The sequence below is a fragment of the Varroa jacobsoni genome, unplaced genomic scaffold (assembly GCF_002532875.2).
Source record: "Varroa jacobsoni isolate VJ856 unplaced genomic scaffold, vjacob_1.0 scaffold_340, whole genome shotgun sequence".
NCBI lineage: Eukaryota > Metazoa > Arthropoda > Arachnida > Mesostigmata > Varroidae > Varroa > Varroa jacobsoni.
In genome coordinates this window covers 1-17826 of record NW_019213242.1, presented here as the reverse complement: position 1 = coordinate 17826, position 17826 = coordinate 1, and the positions used below count along the sequence as shown (strand labels likewise).

Genomic DNA, 17826 nt, shown 5'->3' with positions numbered 1-17826 from the left:
TTTTCGACGTTCCATCCTTTAAATGGATGTCGATATATGTAATATCCATAAATTGGTTTGCGATTGCAAATTCCCATACTTTACTACGTTACTAAAGCTGTTACTAAAAAAACAATGAACGCACCGCTCGAGTTCATTGATTTTTTCAACTCAACGCTTCAGTGGAACAGCGGGGATCTTGTATGCAAGCCGTTTCGTAAGTAGACGAAACAAGACCCAGAAGGGAAATGCGTTTGCGTCAGATACATCGCTTGAAGGTCCATTGGGCATATCAAACTTCCGCATAATTTGAGAATGATGCACGTTCATTTTTTTCAATGTAAAAAATTTTAAGTATACTTCGCAATAAACTGGTCCTCATGCTACTACATGTACATTTCACGGTACAAGATTAGTAGGAACTAAGCTTTCGTTATTGATGTAACCTCTGTTTATCAGGTACGGTAAGTTAGTGGCACCTAGACCGGCACATCAATGGTTAATATTTATGGATTGATTTGGTTCCTTCAATGAATTTTATTTTTCAGATAAAAGCACTGCACTGACAAATCATACGATTCTACATCGTAGTGATAAGAGCATACTTTTTAAGATACGTATCGTGTACTGCTGCAGGTATTAACGCTAAGGCACCATGTAAACAAATTAATAACTCCCCGTCTAGAGCGGTACGGCTTCCGGTCGGTAAAATCTGCGCACTGGAGGGACCAAGCTTCCCGCTCTGGCCCGGTCTGTGAGTGGGGAAATTCATGGGTAGCCAGTAGCTCTTGAGGGGCAGTAACGCAAGATGCAACAGCTGTCACCCGCTTTCATCAAATCACTTGAAGTAATAAAAAAAACCAACTCGCATTCAACACAACTACAATCACGATAATATCACAAACTGCTTAATACGTTAAACCATGTACTATCATAATGAAAATACTTAAAACCAAATAATGTTTGGTATAAATACAAAATTCTACACAGATTTCATACAAATGCCCACCTTTGGTGAAAAACAATTTTATTAGCAATAACTTCCCTAGACGAATAATGGGAAACACTAATAGATTGATTAGCCGCTGATCAACTACTATATATATATATATATAAATAACATCAAATGAACAGAAAAAACACTACTTTTTTTTCACTTCATCACCTTCGAATGAAGGATGGATCGATCACACATTCTCATTTACATGTTCTGAAGAAATTACACGTACCTTCAGTGTAGGCGTTTCACAGCGGATATTATCGAACGAGTTACTCAAGTAGTAATTTTTGTTTTATTGTATTGTCCTCGATAACGGCGTAATGATCGAAATAAGACAAGGTAATGGAGTTCACTGGAGAGACCTCTAGAGTAAAAGTGTTTCCAAACACCAACGCAATTGAAGTACCCTTAGAAGTCATTGTCTGAATCGACGTTCACGGATTTGACGTTTGGCGCTTTCACGGCACCAAAGGCGGCCAGATCTACGTCATCAGAAGAATTGTCGGATCCGTCTTCATCCTCGTCTAGCTCCAAGTCTGAATCGGAGTCCTTCAAAGAATACACGGCAGTAAAAGTTTACGGAAATGCTGCTTGTAATAAAACCATAAATTCCGAAATTTCCGGTTACCTGGCTTGATAATATTTATCACAGAAAATGATTGTATTTCATACTGCCAAATCGCTGAAAGAAAAAGTATATATCGTCAGCTTGCTAAAATCATACGCAACCGTCCGTCAAACCTCGAACCTAGTGTCAAAGATAAAGTTTTCTACTGTGTACACAAATTACGTAAATTTGTCACGTGATTTCACACTGAGAGAACGGTTCACACGGCAACATCGTGGTAATACGTTAGCGTTACTGTACTACATAGCCGGACCGTAGCTGCTGTATTGTGTCCGGTAGAATATACGATAAATTATATAAAACTTCGCTTTTTTGATGACCTTTTAAGGAAGACTGATGCGGTACATTCGCGATAGCTCGGCTTTACTTAATGGGATGGTTTAAAAATTACTCGGTCTTCTCAAGATGCGAGATTTGCAATCACGTTGTCGAAACAACATTCTTGAATATAGTAGTACAAATACAATGATCCGACGGAAAACTTGCACGCTTTCAACCATGACTCTTTTAGCGAATTCACCTAGATGCTCGGAACCTTTGATAATTGCAACGTCACACGTTACGAACTTCTGCCTCGGAAGTATCAGCATTTTACCTTATCTAACAGCCGAGAGTTGATTTTTATAGGATACCACCGATGGAATCGCCGGCTCAAAATGACCAAAATTTCTCGGACGAAATCCTACGTAAAGACTAATTTCCCTAATCGCTGAATGTTCTCAGCAAGCAGGGATCTTAAGAGTAGTTTTACCCACCGAACAACTGAAACGCGATCCTGGTAAGTAAAAATATGGACCCACATTTTGGCCTCCTTAAAATTGGGACAGTACTCAAGCACCTACGCGTCATCGACATTATATCATCCACTAACCCATCCGTTGATTGTTTCGTTTTTTTCTGCAAAAACACAGAGAAATTTACACGATGTACCGACCACGACAGATCTATTGTCATGTCTAGGCGTGGGGTATCTAAGCAGTGGTAGTTCTACGCTAAAATTTAGGCTGCATTAAGATAATCTGAGCTTGCCAATATTGGGCCTGTGTAAGAGCACGTGTGGCATATGCTAAAAACTAAACGTTAAGTTGTGAATGTTTTTTTTTTTTTGTGGAAATACTCTGTCTGAGAATTGCTGTGAAGTTTTCTTCGTCAAGTGTAAAAAAAATACAAGAACATTGGCCGGGCAATTTGACCTTTAACCGCAAGCTGCTAGCAAGAAGCATGCCTATCAGATAATCGTTTCCGGCCTGTAGCTAAATTTCGCGCCCTAGCTGCGTATATAAACGGGCACAATTTCGTATTTACTCCTCGAAAGGTTACAAGAGACGAAGCGAGATGACGTTTGAAAAAGTAAGTGCAACTATGGAGTGGTTTATAGATTGGTTTCTGTGAACTGTGTTCTTTCAAGCAAATATCTTGATGTTGCTTTGCAATAATGTAGTATTTAAGGGTGGGGCTGCTACAGTAACCTGCGGACGAAGGAGATAGTTGGAAAAAGTAGGAAAAAAAAAAGACATACAGAGTCATACTCAAACCTCGTGATGGTGTACCTGTTAGGACTTAACGGTTACCTTGTGTAGTCTACTTCGCCTTTCGTCAAATGAATTTGCCTTATGCTTTATGAAAATTTTGCTGTATTGCTTCAGATAAAAGGAAAGCTCGACTCCAGGTCTAAATCCAGATCTCGCAGATCCAAATCTCACCGAAGTAAGAAGAGCCGAAGATTACGCGGGAGCAGTATCTGGCCACGATCTCGTGGAACCGATCGTGATGACCGAAGAGACTCTGGATCAAGTCGCTCTGTCAAAACTAACTCGGGTGTAGAGTCCCCACAACGCGAAGACATGAAGGTCGTGCACGTTCAGTCGACCCGCGGAAGCGGATGCAGAATGGTAGCCTACGTTGTAGCGTTTATGTGTCTCATATCGGCTGCGATATACGCCGCGCACAGCTATTTTGAAGGCTTTGAAATACCCTACTTGCAGCAGAAATTGTTTCGAGGGTGAAAACGGAGAACGACGACAGTAGGAATTTTTTTGCGGGGATGAAGAGTCGAGCAATTATGACATAAATTACATGGAAATAGAAAATAAAATTGTGGGCTTCAACCTATGATATGATACCTGTTTTTTTTTTACCTTATCAGGCGCAGTCATAGATCCGAAAACTCGCTGCCTTCTAGTAACGTCCCGGCGTGTTCTGAGCTTCCCGGTTCCGTTCATGCCTTCATCGCCGTCATTAGTACCTTCGACTCCCATTTCACGCATTTCCCCAACCATTTTTTTCACTCTCTCTTCACGTTCCTAAAAAATAGGTGGCTTCATATTTTTTCAAATTTACGCGTTCCCTAAGAACATATATTCACTTTTAACTACCGCCTTCTCATACAAATACTCAGTTCAAATAAATATTCAGAGTTCAAATAAATATTCAGTTCAGTTACCGCTTTCTCCTGAGTTTCAAGACGTTCCAGCTCCTCTAATTGCTGTTCTAGGTATGCCAAGCAGCGGTACTTTCTTACGTATTCCTGATATACTTCTTTAAGTTCGTCTTCTAGCACTTCGTACTCGTCCATATACGCCGGCCTGTGAAAATGAAATCTAATATATCGGATTCTACTATACTGAAAACTCAATAACGGGGAGTTTTGTAGTTTTATCCGTGACTATTTAAACAAAACGAACAAACAATAAATGAAAGCAAAAAAAAAAACGTTCAGATAATGCTCAAAAATAAAAATGAAAGTTTACTGTGCTCACCGTACTGCGCGTAACGTTTGAAGTCTGTTTTGACTTCGTTCTAGCTCCTGTTTGCGTTTTTCGATCTTTTGTTCAAGATTCGTCTCATCCTCGTGAACATTCGCAATTAAAGCGCGGGTTTTCTCGATATCCGAACGTACAGTCGTCATCACCTGTCCTATACAACGCTCTACCTGTAATTAGACGCGGTCCAGTTATCTGAAATCAGGTCCTACCTCCTAAACATACGTGAACATTATGGTTGAGAAGTTTTGTATACAAATGTGTTGATGCACTCAATTTATTAAATTAACTCATGTTTTTCATATCTTATGTGTATTCCGCGTGCTTCAGACGAGTAATTTATAATGTAACAATTTTTGACCAAGAGACCGCACACTCTTTCTACTACCCGCTACCCAGTACTGTTGCAAAAGCATCGTGTTCGCGATAGTCGAACATTTGACTTAAATATGAAACTCTCGTATTCCTGAACAGGGTTCACGTCGGATGGAAGATCGACGCTCTGCAATTCAGCTCCATAGACTCACCAATATACTACACAAATAATATATAGCGGATATAGACCAGAACAACCATGTAACACATTTAGAAGCGTACTAAATGAGTGGTCATATCTAGGCGAAACGAAGATTGCAAAAAGCAAATCATGTCGACAGACAACACAATGTCATTGTACTAAACATGAAACAAAAATTACATAGACTGATGTATAAAACGTACTTTATACGGCCATATTTTCATCACGTGTCTGTAACGCGAACCTGTGAAATTTCGAGATATCTGGATAAAGCATCGTTCCGTACTTTCTTGAGTTCTACCTCTTTCCCAAGAAGATCAAACAGTGATGCTCCCTCACTTGTAAGATCACTTGCCAGCTGGCGCGCCCTACGCAACTCTGAAAACTGCATATATTTACTTTATTCTTAGGAGCGACCGTACAGATTACTTTGGTCAGGCATTGAGAAATGTATTTAGTTTGTTGATTAGTGGCTGATTTTACTGGAGCTGTAATGGGAACTTTTCAAACCGATACGTTCTTTGGGCTTGTATGCTCAAATAAAGTTTATTCAAATCTTGAATTTTTCCTTATAATTGCGATTCGTTTGCATGCTTTGTTACTAATTATTACCTTTGACGATACGGCGTATGAATCGTAAACATTTTCGTCTTCGTCACCTTCGTTCTTTTGATCGCCATTGCCTGCTGGCTCCTCCTTAAGTGTACCCTGAAGCAGCTGAACTAACTTGAGGACCTCACGAATCGCGTACGCGTCAGCTCCATACAGCCGCTTCGTACTCAGCTTCAGATTCGCTTTCAGCATCTGCAAACGAATGAACGAAGATCGTTTCGTGGTTATTATCACATACGTTAATCAAGCCAAACAACAATCATTATAAAAAAATTACGCAACGTTCTAGCTAGGGAGCCAATGAATATATGCACCTATTCTAATGAAGTTGACCATGAATAAGAAAATAATTGTTTGTTACTTCTGGCATTTACCATAGTTTCAGCAATCATTTTCACGAAGTAGACTCGATCATGTTCGTTGTTGAGGTCAGGGGGCAAGTTCAGCTCCGGCTCAATTCGCGTCATCAAAAACTCGAGAATTTCGGCAAGAAGCGGGAAGTTTGGTTTCTTAAACGAGTCCATGGGCAACAAGCGAGAATAACCTAAGGCGCGAAGGCTTTCAATCAGATCTGCAAAGATAATGTGCGGATCACTGGACATTAAATTTTATCCATTTTAACTGGAATAGTTTGGCTAATGCACCCCATTCTGTACTGGCAAAGGTCTATTGCACATTATTTATCTTGCCGATTTCATATAGCGCGACCCAAGGCTATCTAGTGATCATCGACCAACGCTCATCTAAAAAGTAACGGATTACAAAACTATTTTCGCCAAGTTATTTCTACGATTCTAGATTACTCCTTGTATTACACTATTTTATGCATCAAATATATGCACTGGTATTGAACGAGTATTTTGTAACACAACTGATCGGAAGTTGAAGCACTTGAGATCATGCTATAACTTGGGAGGGGTACGCACTGCTTTTAGACCACCGTACGGCCCATTGATAACGACCTACTTTTGGTTTCCCGATAAGACATGCTTGTAGTAGTGTTAGTGGCAAAAGAACAACTGAGAACAGTAAACTCTGCTTTATAATTCGTCGCCAGGCCTATTAATAATGAGTCTGCCTTTTTACAGGAGCCGACGGTCCAGTTGCGAGGCAACGCGCTGTCAAACAAACATTGTCACTACCAGCCGCAGATGGAGCGGAAGGCTCTCTTGACCGCATTTTTTAACCAATAGCACAGCTAACAAGCAGTTGACTCGTACTGTATCATTCGACTACATAAGCTGTAACGACACTTTGCTACAACTTATACACTCATGTTTAGTTTATAACCTGTTTGTTACAAATTTCCAATCTCGTAAACTTTTTTTTCTATAATATTTGTAATAAATTAATTTATTTATTTTTTCTTAAGATGAATTTTTTAGTATGCGATGAACAAGATAATGAGAAATATGTTGACATATATAAAAGTATACGATTATACCATCGATTTTAATCGATTAATCATTCCCAAATCTATGAATGGCTCTATTTGTTATAGTTATTATTTTTTTATGTGAAGTTATCTGACGAAGGTGTTCCTTATGATAACAATGGCTTCACTAGCTAGCCTGCTTTCGCTATTTAGGGGCCAACATTGGATAGGTTACGTATTTCAATCGTAATTCTAATCCTAAATAGGTAATCCGTCAAATGCAGATCCTCTAGTTAGTTGGAGGCGGACCAGATTTTAACAAATGTTATCAGTAAAGTGCCATAAGGCGAAATTTCGTCTTCGCTAGCCAACGCCGGTTATCCTAAGCAGAAGTTGGAAGATCTTTATTATTATTATGGTCCGAGGTACTTCAGCCTCAGGCCATCTGACGATATAAAAAATAGTGTGGCGCCTAGACCGACTATGACACTTTCACTAAATTGTGGTGTAGAAGTTCTTTGCTACATTTCTAATTTGGATTTAGAAAAAAAGTGAACAAGTGGAACCAAAACGAATAACGTTAACTTAAACAGAAGTTAGCCTCTTTCATTTTTGCAGCATGTCTGCTAATAGTCCAAGTCCGTCCAATCACAGTTGAAGCCATTATGGAACAGTAAACGGACAGCAAGAAAGAAATAGCAACCCAGATTTGAAAACACTGGCGAACTTCATTGTCACCATATCGTCTGCTTAAGATAGTTTGTGAAGTCAGCTCAGTTTAATTCAGGTAATTTTTTGCGTCAATTCTTTTATATTGTTAATGACTGCTCACACCCCTATGAAATCACTATACGGACCCTAGTGTTCGATGTGTGAGAGAAAATTTATCCCAGATAGTTAAACGAAATTTTCTAATGTTTAACAGATAAACCGGTATTGGGAGACGCCCATTTGTGAAAAGGTTGGACGATCCAAGCGTGAAGGACTAACCCAGAATTCGTTGGCGAAGTTCATGTATCAGGTTCGTACTGCTGTACAATTTCTGTACCATTTGTTAACTTATCGTAACAGGTGTTAACCTCTCGTATACAGATGTGGCTCGATGTTTTGTTGACGTCTCATGGTGAATCGAGTTTGGTACATTAAGATTGTTCTCAGCCGCTGTAATATATTCACAGTGTTCGACACATTTAGTGTACAATGGGTTTGCAACAGTGAACAATCTTAGTAACTTCATTTGTTAACAATAACGAGGGAAGTTGCCAATGATGAACACCAAGAAAGTTGCTGCTTGATGTTGCGATAACTGAAATAGTTTACAGTCCACAGAACAAAACAATGGCGACGATCGCAATCCCAAAGCATCGCCATTACGTTACGATTTCGCAACTCAGAGCTCGGCAACCATTACCGCAGCTTTACAGCGACCTGAAAGAAACCCTGAGTCCCTTTGCCGTTGTGTGCCGTGCGGTCAATGCTTCTACACATCAAAGGAAGCCACTGACCACTTTGAATCTATACAGCACCTCCGCGAGATGCAAACCCGACAAGTTATTGTCGCCAGTCAACCTTCAGCTGCAATTAAAAGGTGATAGGGGATTTAGACTTAATTTTCATTCTATTTGACGTTCACAAAGATATCGTTGGGTTTCTGGCCTGGCTGATACTATCGATAACATTATACACTATACTATGTTCTTTATTCATATTCTATCAAGGCACTAACGATCGTAACAGAGCGACAAAAAAAACATGAAAACAATGCGGGTGGTCATGCAGTGACCACAAAGTCCCCACGGATCACAAATCCACATTTTCGGCAGCAAAGACGTTTTGCTTGTTCTATGTACTGCTATAACGTCTCTCCATGCTTATAGATGTGTGCCTCATTTAAGAACTAAAGTTTAATGTGATGAATCGATCTTGATTGAGCTATACCAGATTTATGCGTCGAGAGTCGCGCGTTGTACGACCTCTAACCGCGGAAGAGAAACTCGTACATAGCAAACTCCTCGAACCGCTATTGGTGTGCGGGGATGGAGAGAAGTTCGGCGATTTCATCCTTAAACATGGCCTGTTCACGCCTGCAGAAGCCAACACGACCTAGCCTCTTAACGCTACTAGGCAAGGATGGAATGCATAGAAGATAAACTGAAAATTTTGTCGTTAGTGTTGAAAATAGACGACGCCAGGTAAACACGCGGCAATCTGCTTGGGCGGGAGTGAAAATTACCTTCTTAATCTGTTTGTGATACTCATGTACTTCGCGATTTTATTGTTATCGAATATGTAAAATACGTCGTTAATCGTCAATGATCGGATGAACGGATATAAAGTTCCTGTGTATAATCGTAGAAGCTTGCTATTTTTAGTTCGGTGCGCCAATGCGGGTTACGAGATGAGCCTGTAATTGGCGTTTAGCGTAAATTTCGTTAGCTTTTCCGCTTTCTGTGGCATTGTCAGATTCATTCTTGCTCACGTAGGGGACACAGCATCTGCCACTGTGTAGGTCATTACCGGCTTGAAACTAGTTAGCGTGATCACGTTTGTAGCAGTAAAGTGTCTACAACAAAATATTGAATAAAGGTCTTTCTCATTTGAGTCCGTATTTGAGTCCCATAGTGTTTTCGCAATAGAATCAAAGTGTGCTAATAGCGATCCTGAATATCGAAAGTAATTAACTGCTAACAAAACTGGATTAGGCCTTTTGCTTAACGTTTACCTAGGAACGTTGAACATCTCACAAAGGTCTTCTTGTTTAGCTAAAGGTAGCTGCGTATCCCGCAAAGGATATCCCAACACGGACCAAGCGTCGGCACGACATTTTTTGCCATCTACGAAAGCATTATGAAAATTCTAGTGATAAGTTTATGATAATGTAACGATGCGGAAATATTTGAATAAGGTGCAAAATCTGACTCGCACGAGTTGGCAGCGCAGCCTCAACACAAATGTTCAGTTGTATCGGTCAGGTGTCTAAAAATTAACGAGGCCAATAATTAAAAATTTCATCCGCAATCACTGATTTCAAACCGGATGACCTTGCCGTGTTGTCGCTGAGTAGAGCTGTGTAGAGTTTTTAACGAGAGTAACGAGTTAAGATAAATTGCTTTTTTTTTCTGCAGATCACCTCACTAACGGGCCATAGCTATCGTTTTGTACTACATATCAGTTAACTGAAATCTGAGTCTGCGGCAAGCCTTTCTTTTAAATAAGAAAAAACCGGTCTTACTTAAAACGATACTTTATACATATCTCACACAGTAATACGATAGTTTTTCATGTTCCGCATATACTAGACTTTGTCACTTCTAATATAGCAGCTCTCAGCCTCGTTCAAACTCTGCGTTCCTTAACCCTCCTCATCTTTTAGCGTACTTGGCCACACCAACCAGCCACCAAAACAATCCATCCATCCGCTGGCTGTTCTTCTGCTGCCTAAACATTATTATTCCTACAGGGCACCGTCAGGCACGTTTTTCTTCGTAAAAGCCGCCCCGAAATCACCCTTGTGCTTTAGAGCAGCACAAGTTTTTGCAGTGTCAGACAACTAGCAGCATGTAGTGCATATAGCACAGCATTAGATCTCTCCTGCGTCCATAGAAGCGCAGCATCGTGCGGGTAGCGGGCCATCGCAAGCAATCGACAAAAGTTAATGTCTAAGTGCTGTTGCCGCGGCCCGCACCAAGACCACTAGCATCCCATCGGTAGGCGCGGCATGCACCGAGTGAACGGTGATCTGAACGAACAGTCAAAAGCTAACTAACGACGACCCTTAACCATAACAATAACACGCAGCGTCAAGCAGAGCGACGATACACCAGTAAAGAAAACAGCAGGACAAGCAGAGATTACGGTAGCAGCAGACTAAAAAGAGGGAGAGGCTGGCAGACAAGCTGGTTGTTTATCGTCTCCGTATTGTACGTTTTGTATAGTGTAGCAGTAGGAATGTGAAAATTCTAAAGGGGTTTGTGTAGATGGATTGCGTAGCAGTTGTAATAGGGAGAGGAAAAGAGCGACAGAAGAATCAAACTAATCTAAGGATCAATAGGAACGTGTAATGGTTATGCTATTACTAGCAGCAAAGGCAATACTAACAAAATAAGCAGTACAGATGAAATGAAAGTATCTTTAGAAGCGGTCGCTGCTTGTGCTAATGTGTGTGCACGATTACGTTTAGCTGATGAATCTTACTCGGTTATCAGCGAGGCTTAGATAATGTGAGTACCATTAATCACAATGGAATAAAAGCTCCCCTGTCTTCAAAGCAAAAAGGAAGTTCGGTAGCAACAGTTTAGAAGATATTGCTACTTTTACTGTGCCAGGAAAAAGGCTGAGACGAAAACAAATATAGGAGAGAAAGATTGTACCAAAGATCTGTTTCGCCATACAGCCGCGTAAGGAGTGGCGTGAATCTACTGATGGTGTGAATCAACGTATAAAAATTTTGCATGTATTTTGTTCTGGCTATCGTGGTTGTTCCGGTCGCTTACTATCGTCGTCGACGCTCATCCTCGACAACCCCTCCCGGGTTGCTGCGAGGCTTGCAAATAAATCGCTAATGCGGCAAACAGTCAATCAATGAACAGCAACAGTTACTACCTCCGTCAGCACGGGCTCTGCTAGAAGAGCAAGGTGCTGGTCCCACGACGAACTGAGGTGGTGGGGTGGCACCTGAGGGGGCAGGGAGACCACGGCAAAGGGGCAAAAGTCGTGAGCGATGGCTGAACGCCGGAGGCCGCCCGTATCGGTGGTAACAACGTCCCCAACTCTACACTCGGACTATACAGCAGGTCTACCGTCGAAAGGAACGCGACTATCGGTAACCGTGGTCGAGGCTCTCCGAGACCTGATCGTCGTGTCACTCGATCACAACTCCAAAGTCTACCAGGGAGCGTTGCTCGATATCACGAACAGGTTCGTATTCCTTCAATTCATTACTAAATAAAACAATCTGATATGCTAGGTAGTTGGATATACCGTTGAGTTCTCCTTATTTTAATATCCTTATCCAAATGCACTACTCCGACGGATCAGGACTGTGTAGGGCAAGGCCTAACAGTTTAGTGACCATCACGACGTATGCCCAAACTAGCAAATAAAAAAGTCTACGAATTTCTGTGAAATGCAATAGTTGCCACTGTGCGAGTACTGTAAAGTGACCGTGTTTATTCGATGTATAGTGTTAAAGGTTATTATTATTATTTATTACGTGTTACCTTGACTAACATATCCACTAAAAAAACTCTGCTTATCGGTGACAATTTTAATGGCAAAAATCCCATTACGCAGGCTCTAATGTAGGCTTGGTATTCGCTTAATCTTCGTGCTTATTTATACTCTTCCAATTACTGGATACGTGCAAGTAGAGATTTACGTAGTCTACACAACATAGCGTATGCGAATGTGTTACAAATTTTAAAAAAACGTATTCTAAGAAACGCTGAATTGGAATTAGCGGTCGATGCTTGGCGAATCCGTTTGATTCTTTTTTCGTTGATAATTGCTTAACCGGTATGCTAACGGTCGTTTCCGAATTAATATATGTGCAAACCGATACTTATGTGGCTGTTCTTTTCTTTAGATCCAAATAAAATAATCGGAAACAGCGACCTCATTTGTTTAAAACATTTCACAACAAATTTATCTACTGGTCGATGCAAATTTCCTGCTTGGATTTATTATTTCGCCATGAACAGAGGACTCGCCATTGAGAATCCGCCTCTAGCAGAGATAACCTGCTATTGCGTTTCGGCTGCTACGTCGGACCCAGCTGTTAAATAATATGTGCTGCTATAGAGTTACTGCGAGTTAACGACACAATTACTTAACGGTCAAAAACGTCAATTTACAGAAATGAACGAATGGAACTGAACGAAATTTCGTGTCTCTACTGGCTCTAAACTGGTGATTCTGTTAGATCACATCTAGTCATTGTCTTGGCAAGCAGTTCGTATGGCACCATACTGCCCGTCATTATAACACGATATACTCAAGCTTATCGATTGATGTTAATATTGTTTGGTTACAGGAAAAGATGCTCAATTTCATGTTGTATTTTAGTGTCACAATTCGTTCAAGGGATCTGCGTATATTGGCCATTGGAGGTTGCGTTGGGCACCGCTCCAAGTAATAGTGAACGTACAGTCACAATAAACATCGACGATTTCCAATAATCGCTCGTCATTGGATACATCAATTATATACGGAAACAGAAATTAGGCCAACTAGCCAAGTTCCAAGGGGAAGCTTAGTTTTCATAACACTCGATCGATGTATTTTCACCCAGTCATATTTAGAATCGGCAAAGCAAGAGAGCCACTATGCTGTGACTCTTAAAACAGTTTATAGTCACGCCACTCATTAAAACTCTACATATCGAAATTGTATAATGGGTGCGTGAAACCACTGTAACACACAAACTTACGTCTACTTGCAATATTATTTAAGGAAATCGTTTCGTAGTAGGCAATTCCTTTCAAGTAAACCCGTAGTGTGGTCGTGTTTCATAGTACACGAGATCGAGATAGTTCCCGTTTTAATGCTTCCAGCATAAACATGCTTATAAAAAAGACGTAAGATTTATAGTGAAGCCTTTAATCTCCGAAGCTCGCTCACTTCCAGCCACTTTAATAATTTGATAGTCTAATAATTTATTAATTTTTTCACGGCCGTTTGCTAGCTAATAAGTTTCCCTCCATAATCACTTTCGTCCCCAGTGTAAACGAAATGTTGTGATTGGTCTGAGCTGCCACCTGCTACTGGCAACCAATGCGTTTATTTCGTGCCCACCTCTCGATTCTTAGTTCTTAGAGATTGTCTATTCAGTGAACGGAAACTCCGCAGCTTTAATGACCATGCCCGTTCTACAAACTATACACTACTATTTGTTGTTCACTACCATTTATAAGAAACGCTATGTAAGCTTCTCTACTATCTTTTTTTTAGTATGGCTGATGTTACGAAGTCATATCTAACTTTTGATGTATCTATCATTAGTATTATATTTCAACAAGTTTAAATTAATTCAGGAGTCCATAGTCGTTGTTTTAGACACTTATTGTTAGCCTTGCATGTGTCACGCTTGCAGATCAATAAAGCCGTTCTGTTCATCACCGTTTCCTAAACCGGAAGACTCTGCTGAAGATGAAGCGATGTTCGCGCTGAAAATGCGGCACACATACATGGTATCGTCACGGGAAAACGAAGCGCCATTTAACGGTGGCATCGCTGGCCAGGGAACGGGAAAAGCTATCGAGCCCGCCAGAGACAAACGGGCGCCTCGCACGAAAATCGATCAGCACGTGCGCATGAGAAAACTCCGACCAAGACAGACCCTTTGCTCGAATTGTCAAAGCAGGTGGGTAATATAGATGATCATGACGTTTGCATATAGTACTGCAGCGGTAATTAGCAATAAATTAGCAACATTGTTTCTTGTCACCAGGTCACCAAGTTATCTTTTAATATTATAGATTTGTCCTAAGATATAAATATCTTGCACATTTGTCTTTAAATGTTTCGGTAAAATTTTTCTAATTGTAATGTGCCGTTAAATTTAAGTATCCTTGCTTCTTAATGTAACGTTTGGATTACCACTTTATAGTACCTCTCCGCACCTTAATTCCTAAAGTACGATTCCGAGGCAATTTCAAGAAGAATTTGATTTTATTGGAGCCATTTGTCTACAAGTTGTCGTAAGAAGCTTCGCTTGAAGTTTAATCTATAGTGGTGAAAATATATTTCCTTAATCGATGATCCAGAACGACATTTTAGGTAATCAAGACAAGGCAAGGTTTATAAAATACAAGCGTAACGTGGCTCTAGTTTTGTGTAATGTTACAATTTGTAAATTTGGCTTTGTGGTGTTCTAAAACATCTGAACTCTAATAGTGTGTTCATTACTACCCTGTAAATGGACTACTATTATAAAGGTCTTATGCCACGTTGTTTTCACAATCAGTAATAATACAGTATAACTCAGTTGCTGCATACTTCATGAATTCACAATCTGGACTGATCACAATATCAGGTGCGAGGATGCATCAACTGGAGCTACAACCACAACGAGTCGGGGCTCAGCAAAAAAAAACACAGCGCCTCTTGTATCCGTTGTTCGGGGAACTAGAGAAAGTCATCGAGCACCTCCTCTCGAAGCTCCTCAGGGTAGCGGCGGTAAAAGCGGAGGTGAGCCTCCCCATCCGTCTGTGCCCACACAAACTTCCCCCTCTCCATGGACAGAGGAAACACCTCCACAGGCTGACGTCTACGGGTCCGTGGCAGAAGACCCTCTGATTAAAGAGGAGCTCCCGAGTAGTGCTCAGATGCCAGAGTCTGAAGAACCGGCGCGACGCCAACAACAACGACCGCTGTTACCGCCTGATCATGACCGGCGGGAACGGGAACGGGAACGAGAGCAAATAACCACTGCGGCGCAACCTGTTATGACTTCACGTAAAAAGCGATCTTCATTGATAACGCTAACATCGAAGGCAGGTGATGAGCGGAGAACCACTCGGGCTGAGGTGAAAGCCCAGCAGCAGCAACAAATTCAAACAGAGCATCATCACCTGGCTCTTCCTCAACAAAGCCCTGTGATAAAGATCTCGTTTAATAACCCCCAGGGCAAAGGGACAATTGTCAAAATTCCTGCTAAGGTTGCAGTAGCCGACTATGAGGAGACGACTTCAGATGATGAGGAAAAAGAAGATTTTGCTGCGGTTCCTGAAGCTGGTTCAGTTACCGGTCCGTATGCAGGTATTTCCCAAGAAACAGAACGCTCCGCAGGAGGTAAACCTAAACGACGTAAACGTGAGACCACCGCTGAGGCAATAGGAGAGAACATGGAAAATCAGCCAGCAGCTGTACAAACGTCTGTTAGGCACCATAAGCATAAGGCTGGTAAGGGAAAATGGAGAACATTCAGTATATATAGAAGTGTTTGGTTTAACTTCGGTAGAATCAGTATAGAGTTTATGAAGCGATTAAACTGACCCTGTTGCATGCCTTATACAGTCCGAAATATTATTGATTAATACTGTAGAATGTCGTATACAGCTGTAGTATTATCCAATAATATCTACATTTGACACAACCGGATTTAGGTAAAAAAAAAATGCATTTTTCGTAACCCAGTTAATTAAAAAACACATCTCAGTGATTTGAATGTGTCATATAATTGTCGTTTTTCGTTGAACTTGAACAAATTATATCGATATATATGATCATTTAGCAGTTCAGGAAGTGATTATCTCTTTGTTGAACTTAGGAAAACACAAGAGGAAAAGACATAAAGAGTCCGGAGGAACGGAAAACACAGGGGACAGTGATGGAGAATCGGTTCCTAACTTCCCACAAGCAGCGGTTGGGGGAGGTGAGACAAATAATGGAGAGGAATTTGCGGTGGCTGCGGCCGATGAGCCGCTCCGAAATGGTGACGTCGTATGGGGAAAGGTCATGGGATTTCCATGGTGGCCAGGCAAGTATCCAAGTGCCTCGAATATATCTAACTGGTATCTACTGAAATTGTGCTGGAGATATGTAGGGCGTGTTACCTTACGCACACTTACTATAAATGGCAGTAAGAATTACGTTTTTATCTTTTAGAACCTGATACAATATTGAAAAATGTTTTCTAAAAGTATCCACGTCTTCCCCTTAGGTTTCATTAGCTGAGTTCGAATTTATACACCGCCAAAATGCCATTACTATTTAACGAGTGAACTATTTACGTTTCAGGACGAATCTTGTCAATAGGAGCAGAAGATGAAACCTCGTCGGCAAATGATTCTGACATGGCTCTGCTAAATGGGGAAGCACATGTTGCGTGGTTCGGGTCTTCCACGTCATCGAGAATCCTGACCTCCAGCCTGGCTCCGTTTTTGCGTGACTTTAAACTGAGATATAACCGCAGGAAAAGGGGACCGTACAAAGAAGCAATACGACAGGCAACTCAGGAAGCTAAAGCTAAAACCAGAACGGGATAGGTGCACGCGCTTTGCAGTAGTATGCGGCAGATTAACGCCTGACTTAGTAGAGACTATCACATAGCCAATTCTCAGAGCAGCAATGTCCGTTAGAGTGATTTAGTGACGGCTATCTGTGCCGCTCTTCTAAAAACGCACTTAGCCTGAGAAAATTACTCGTGGAGTGATTTTAAGTTAGAGAGTTTGTACAATATTAATCCCACAGTTGCTTTTAATATCGGCAGGATCTTAACGCCAAATCCACTGATTATAACAGTAATAGCTCAGTCACATACGGTAGCAAAAAAACAAACTAATAAAATAAGAAACAACAACGAGAAGTACTGCCGTTAATGGCTTCCCTTGCTAGTCACTAGAACGTCAACCACTTGCGCATTTAGCACATAAAGAAAACAAGAACGAAACCGCATCAAGAACCATAAAGCGAAAAGAGCATCTCCTACAATATAAAAAAAAATAGAAACTGAATCAAAAGCGTACACTACGGGCGCAGGCTTACACGAATGGAAGAGCGACACGGGCAAACGAAAGCGTGTTCATAGACGATTAGGGCATGACATAAGAAGTTTATGGTTGCACAGCGAGTTGTGGGTCACTAAGGATAATATTATCGTATACAATTAACTAGGGCATTATAATCGGAGGTGATCGCACTAGTTATTATTACGAGGCGTAGCCATGTAAGACACCTACGATTTTGTTATTATTGCCATAACTTACACTACGTTGCATTATTGTAGCAGTTATCGATGTGTAAGTCTTTGCTTGGCAATCTAGGACCCTGCCCATTTGATATGCGGGGAATATCGAAGAAAGTGAGTACTACTAATGTTGTGAATCTGTTACGTTTGTTTAGGATTCTTTGTTTAATTTTGCTTGCGGGCTATCAAACTCACGGAAGGAAAGGGGCAATCGAATTGTTAGAGTTCGCGTTGTCTTTTATTTTTATTATAATATTATGTTATAT

At 40.9% G+C, this 17826-nt stretch overlaps 4 protein-coding genes across 5 annotated transcripts; 3 read left to right on the top strand and 1 right to left on the bottom strand.

Moving 5' to 3' along the window:
- Nucleotides 1–1254: 1254 nt before the first annotated feature.
- On the bottom strand, nt 1255–6571 carry Cluap1 (clusterin associated protein 1). Its single transcript, XM_086967927.1, has 8 exons — nt 6465–6571; nt 5873–6069; nt 5499–5690; nt 5131–5271; nt 4367–4539; nt 4051–4192; nt 3746–3910; nt 1255–1528 (listed from the first exon to the last, which is right to left on the bottom strand). The coding sequence occupies exons 1-8, from the start codon at nt 6484–6486 to the stop codon at nt 1388–1390; spliced, it is 1173 nt and encodes a 390-aa protein (XP_086824053.1). The 5' UTR covers nt 6487–6571; the 3' UTR covers nt 1255–1387.
- LOC111259506 (uncharacterized) lies at nt 2812–3722 on the top strand. Its single transcript, XM_022831572.2, has 2 exons — nt 2812–2957; nt 3254–3722. Exons 1-2 carry the CDS (start codon nt 2943–2945, stop codon nt 3611–3613), a joined length of 375 nt encoding a protein of 124 aa, XP_022687307.1. The 5' UTR covers nt 2812–2942; the 3' UTR covers nt 3614–3722.
- A 1070-nt stretch (nt 6572–7641) lies between the features above and the next one.
- LOC111259505 (uncharacterized) lies at nt 7642–9481 on the top strand. The gene is made up of 4 exons (XM_022831571.2): nt 7642–7660; nt 7799–7894; nt 8196–8461; nt 8815–9481. Exons 2-4 carry the CDS (start codon nt 7886–7888, stop codon nt 8978–8980), a joined length of 441 nt encoding a protein of 146 aa, XP_022687306.1. The 5' UTR covers nt 7642–7660; nt 7799–7885; the 3' UTR covers nt 8981–9481.
- Nucleotides 9482–9724: 243 nt separating this feature from the next.
- Nucleotides 9725–17322, top strand: LOC111259501 (uncharacterized). 2 transcript variants are annotated; one of them, XM_022831567.2, is made up of 6 exons: nt 9725–11093; nt 11448–11790; nt 13964–14233; nt 14906–15774; nt 16142–16351; nt 16612–17322. In XM_022831567.2, the coding sequence occupies exons 2-6, from the start codon at nt 11594–11596 to the stop codon at nt 16857–16859; spliced, it is 1794 nt and encodes a 597-aa protein (XP_022687302.1). In that variant the 5' UTR covers nt 9725–11093; nt 11448–11593; the 3' UTR covers nt 16860–17322. The 2 variants fall into 2 exon arrangements, with proteins under 2 accessions (XP_022687302.1, XP_086824052.1); XM_086967926.1 differs by having other exon boundaries at nt 9725–11790.
- Nucleotides 17323–17826: the final 504 nt, after the last annotated feature.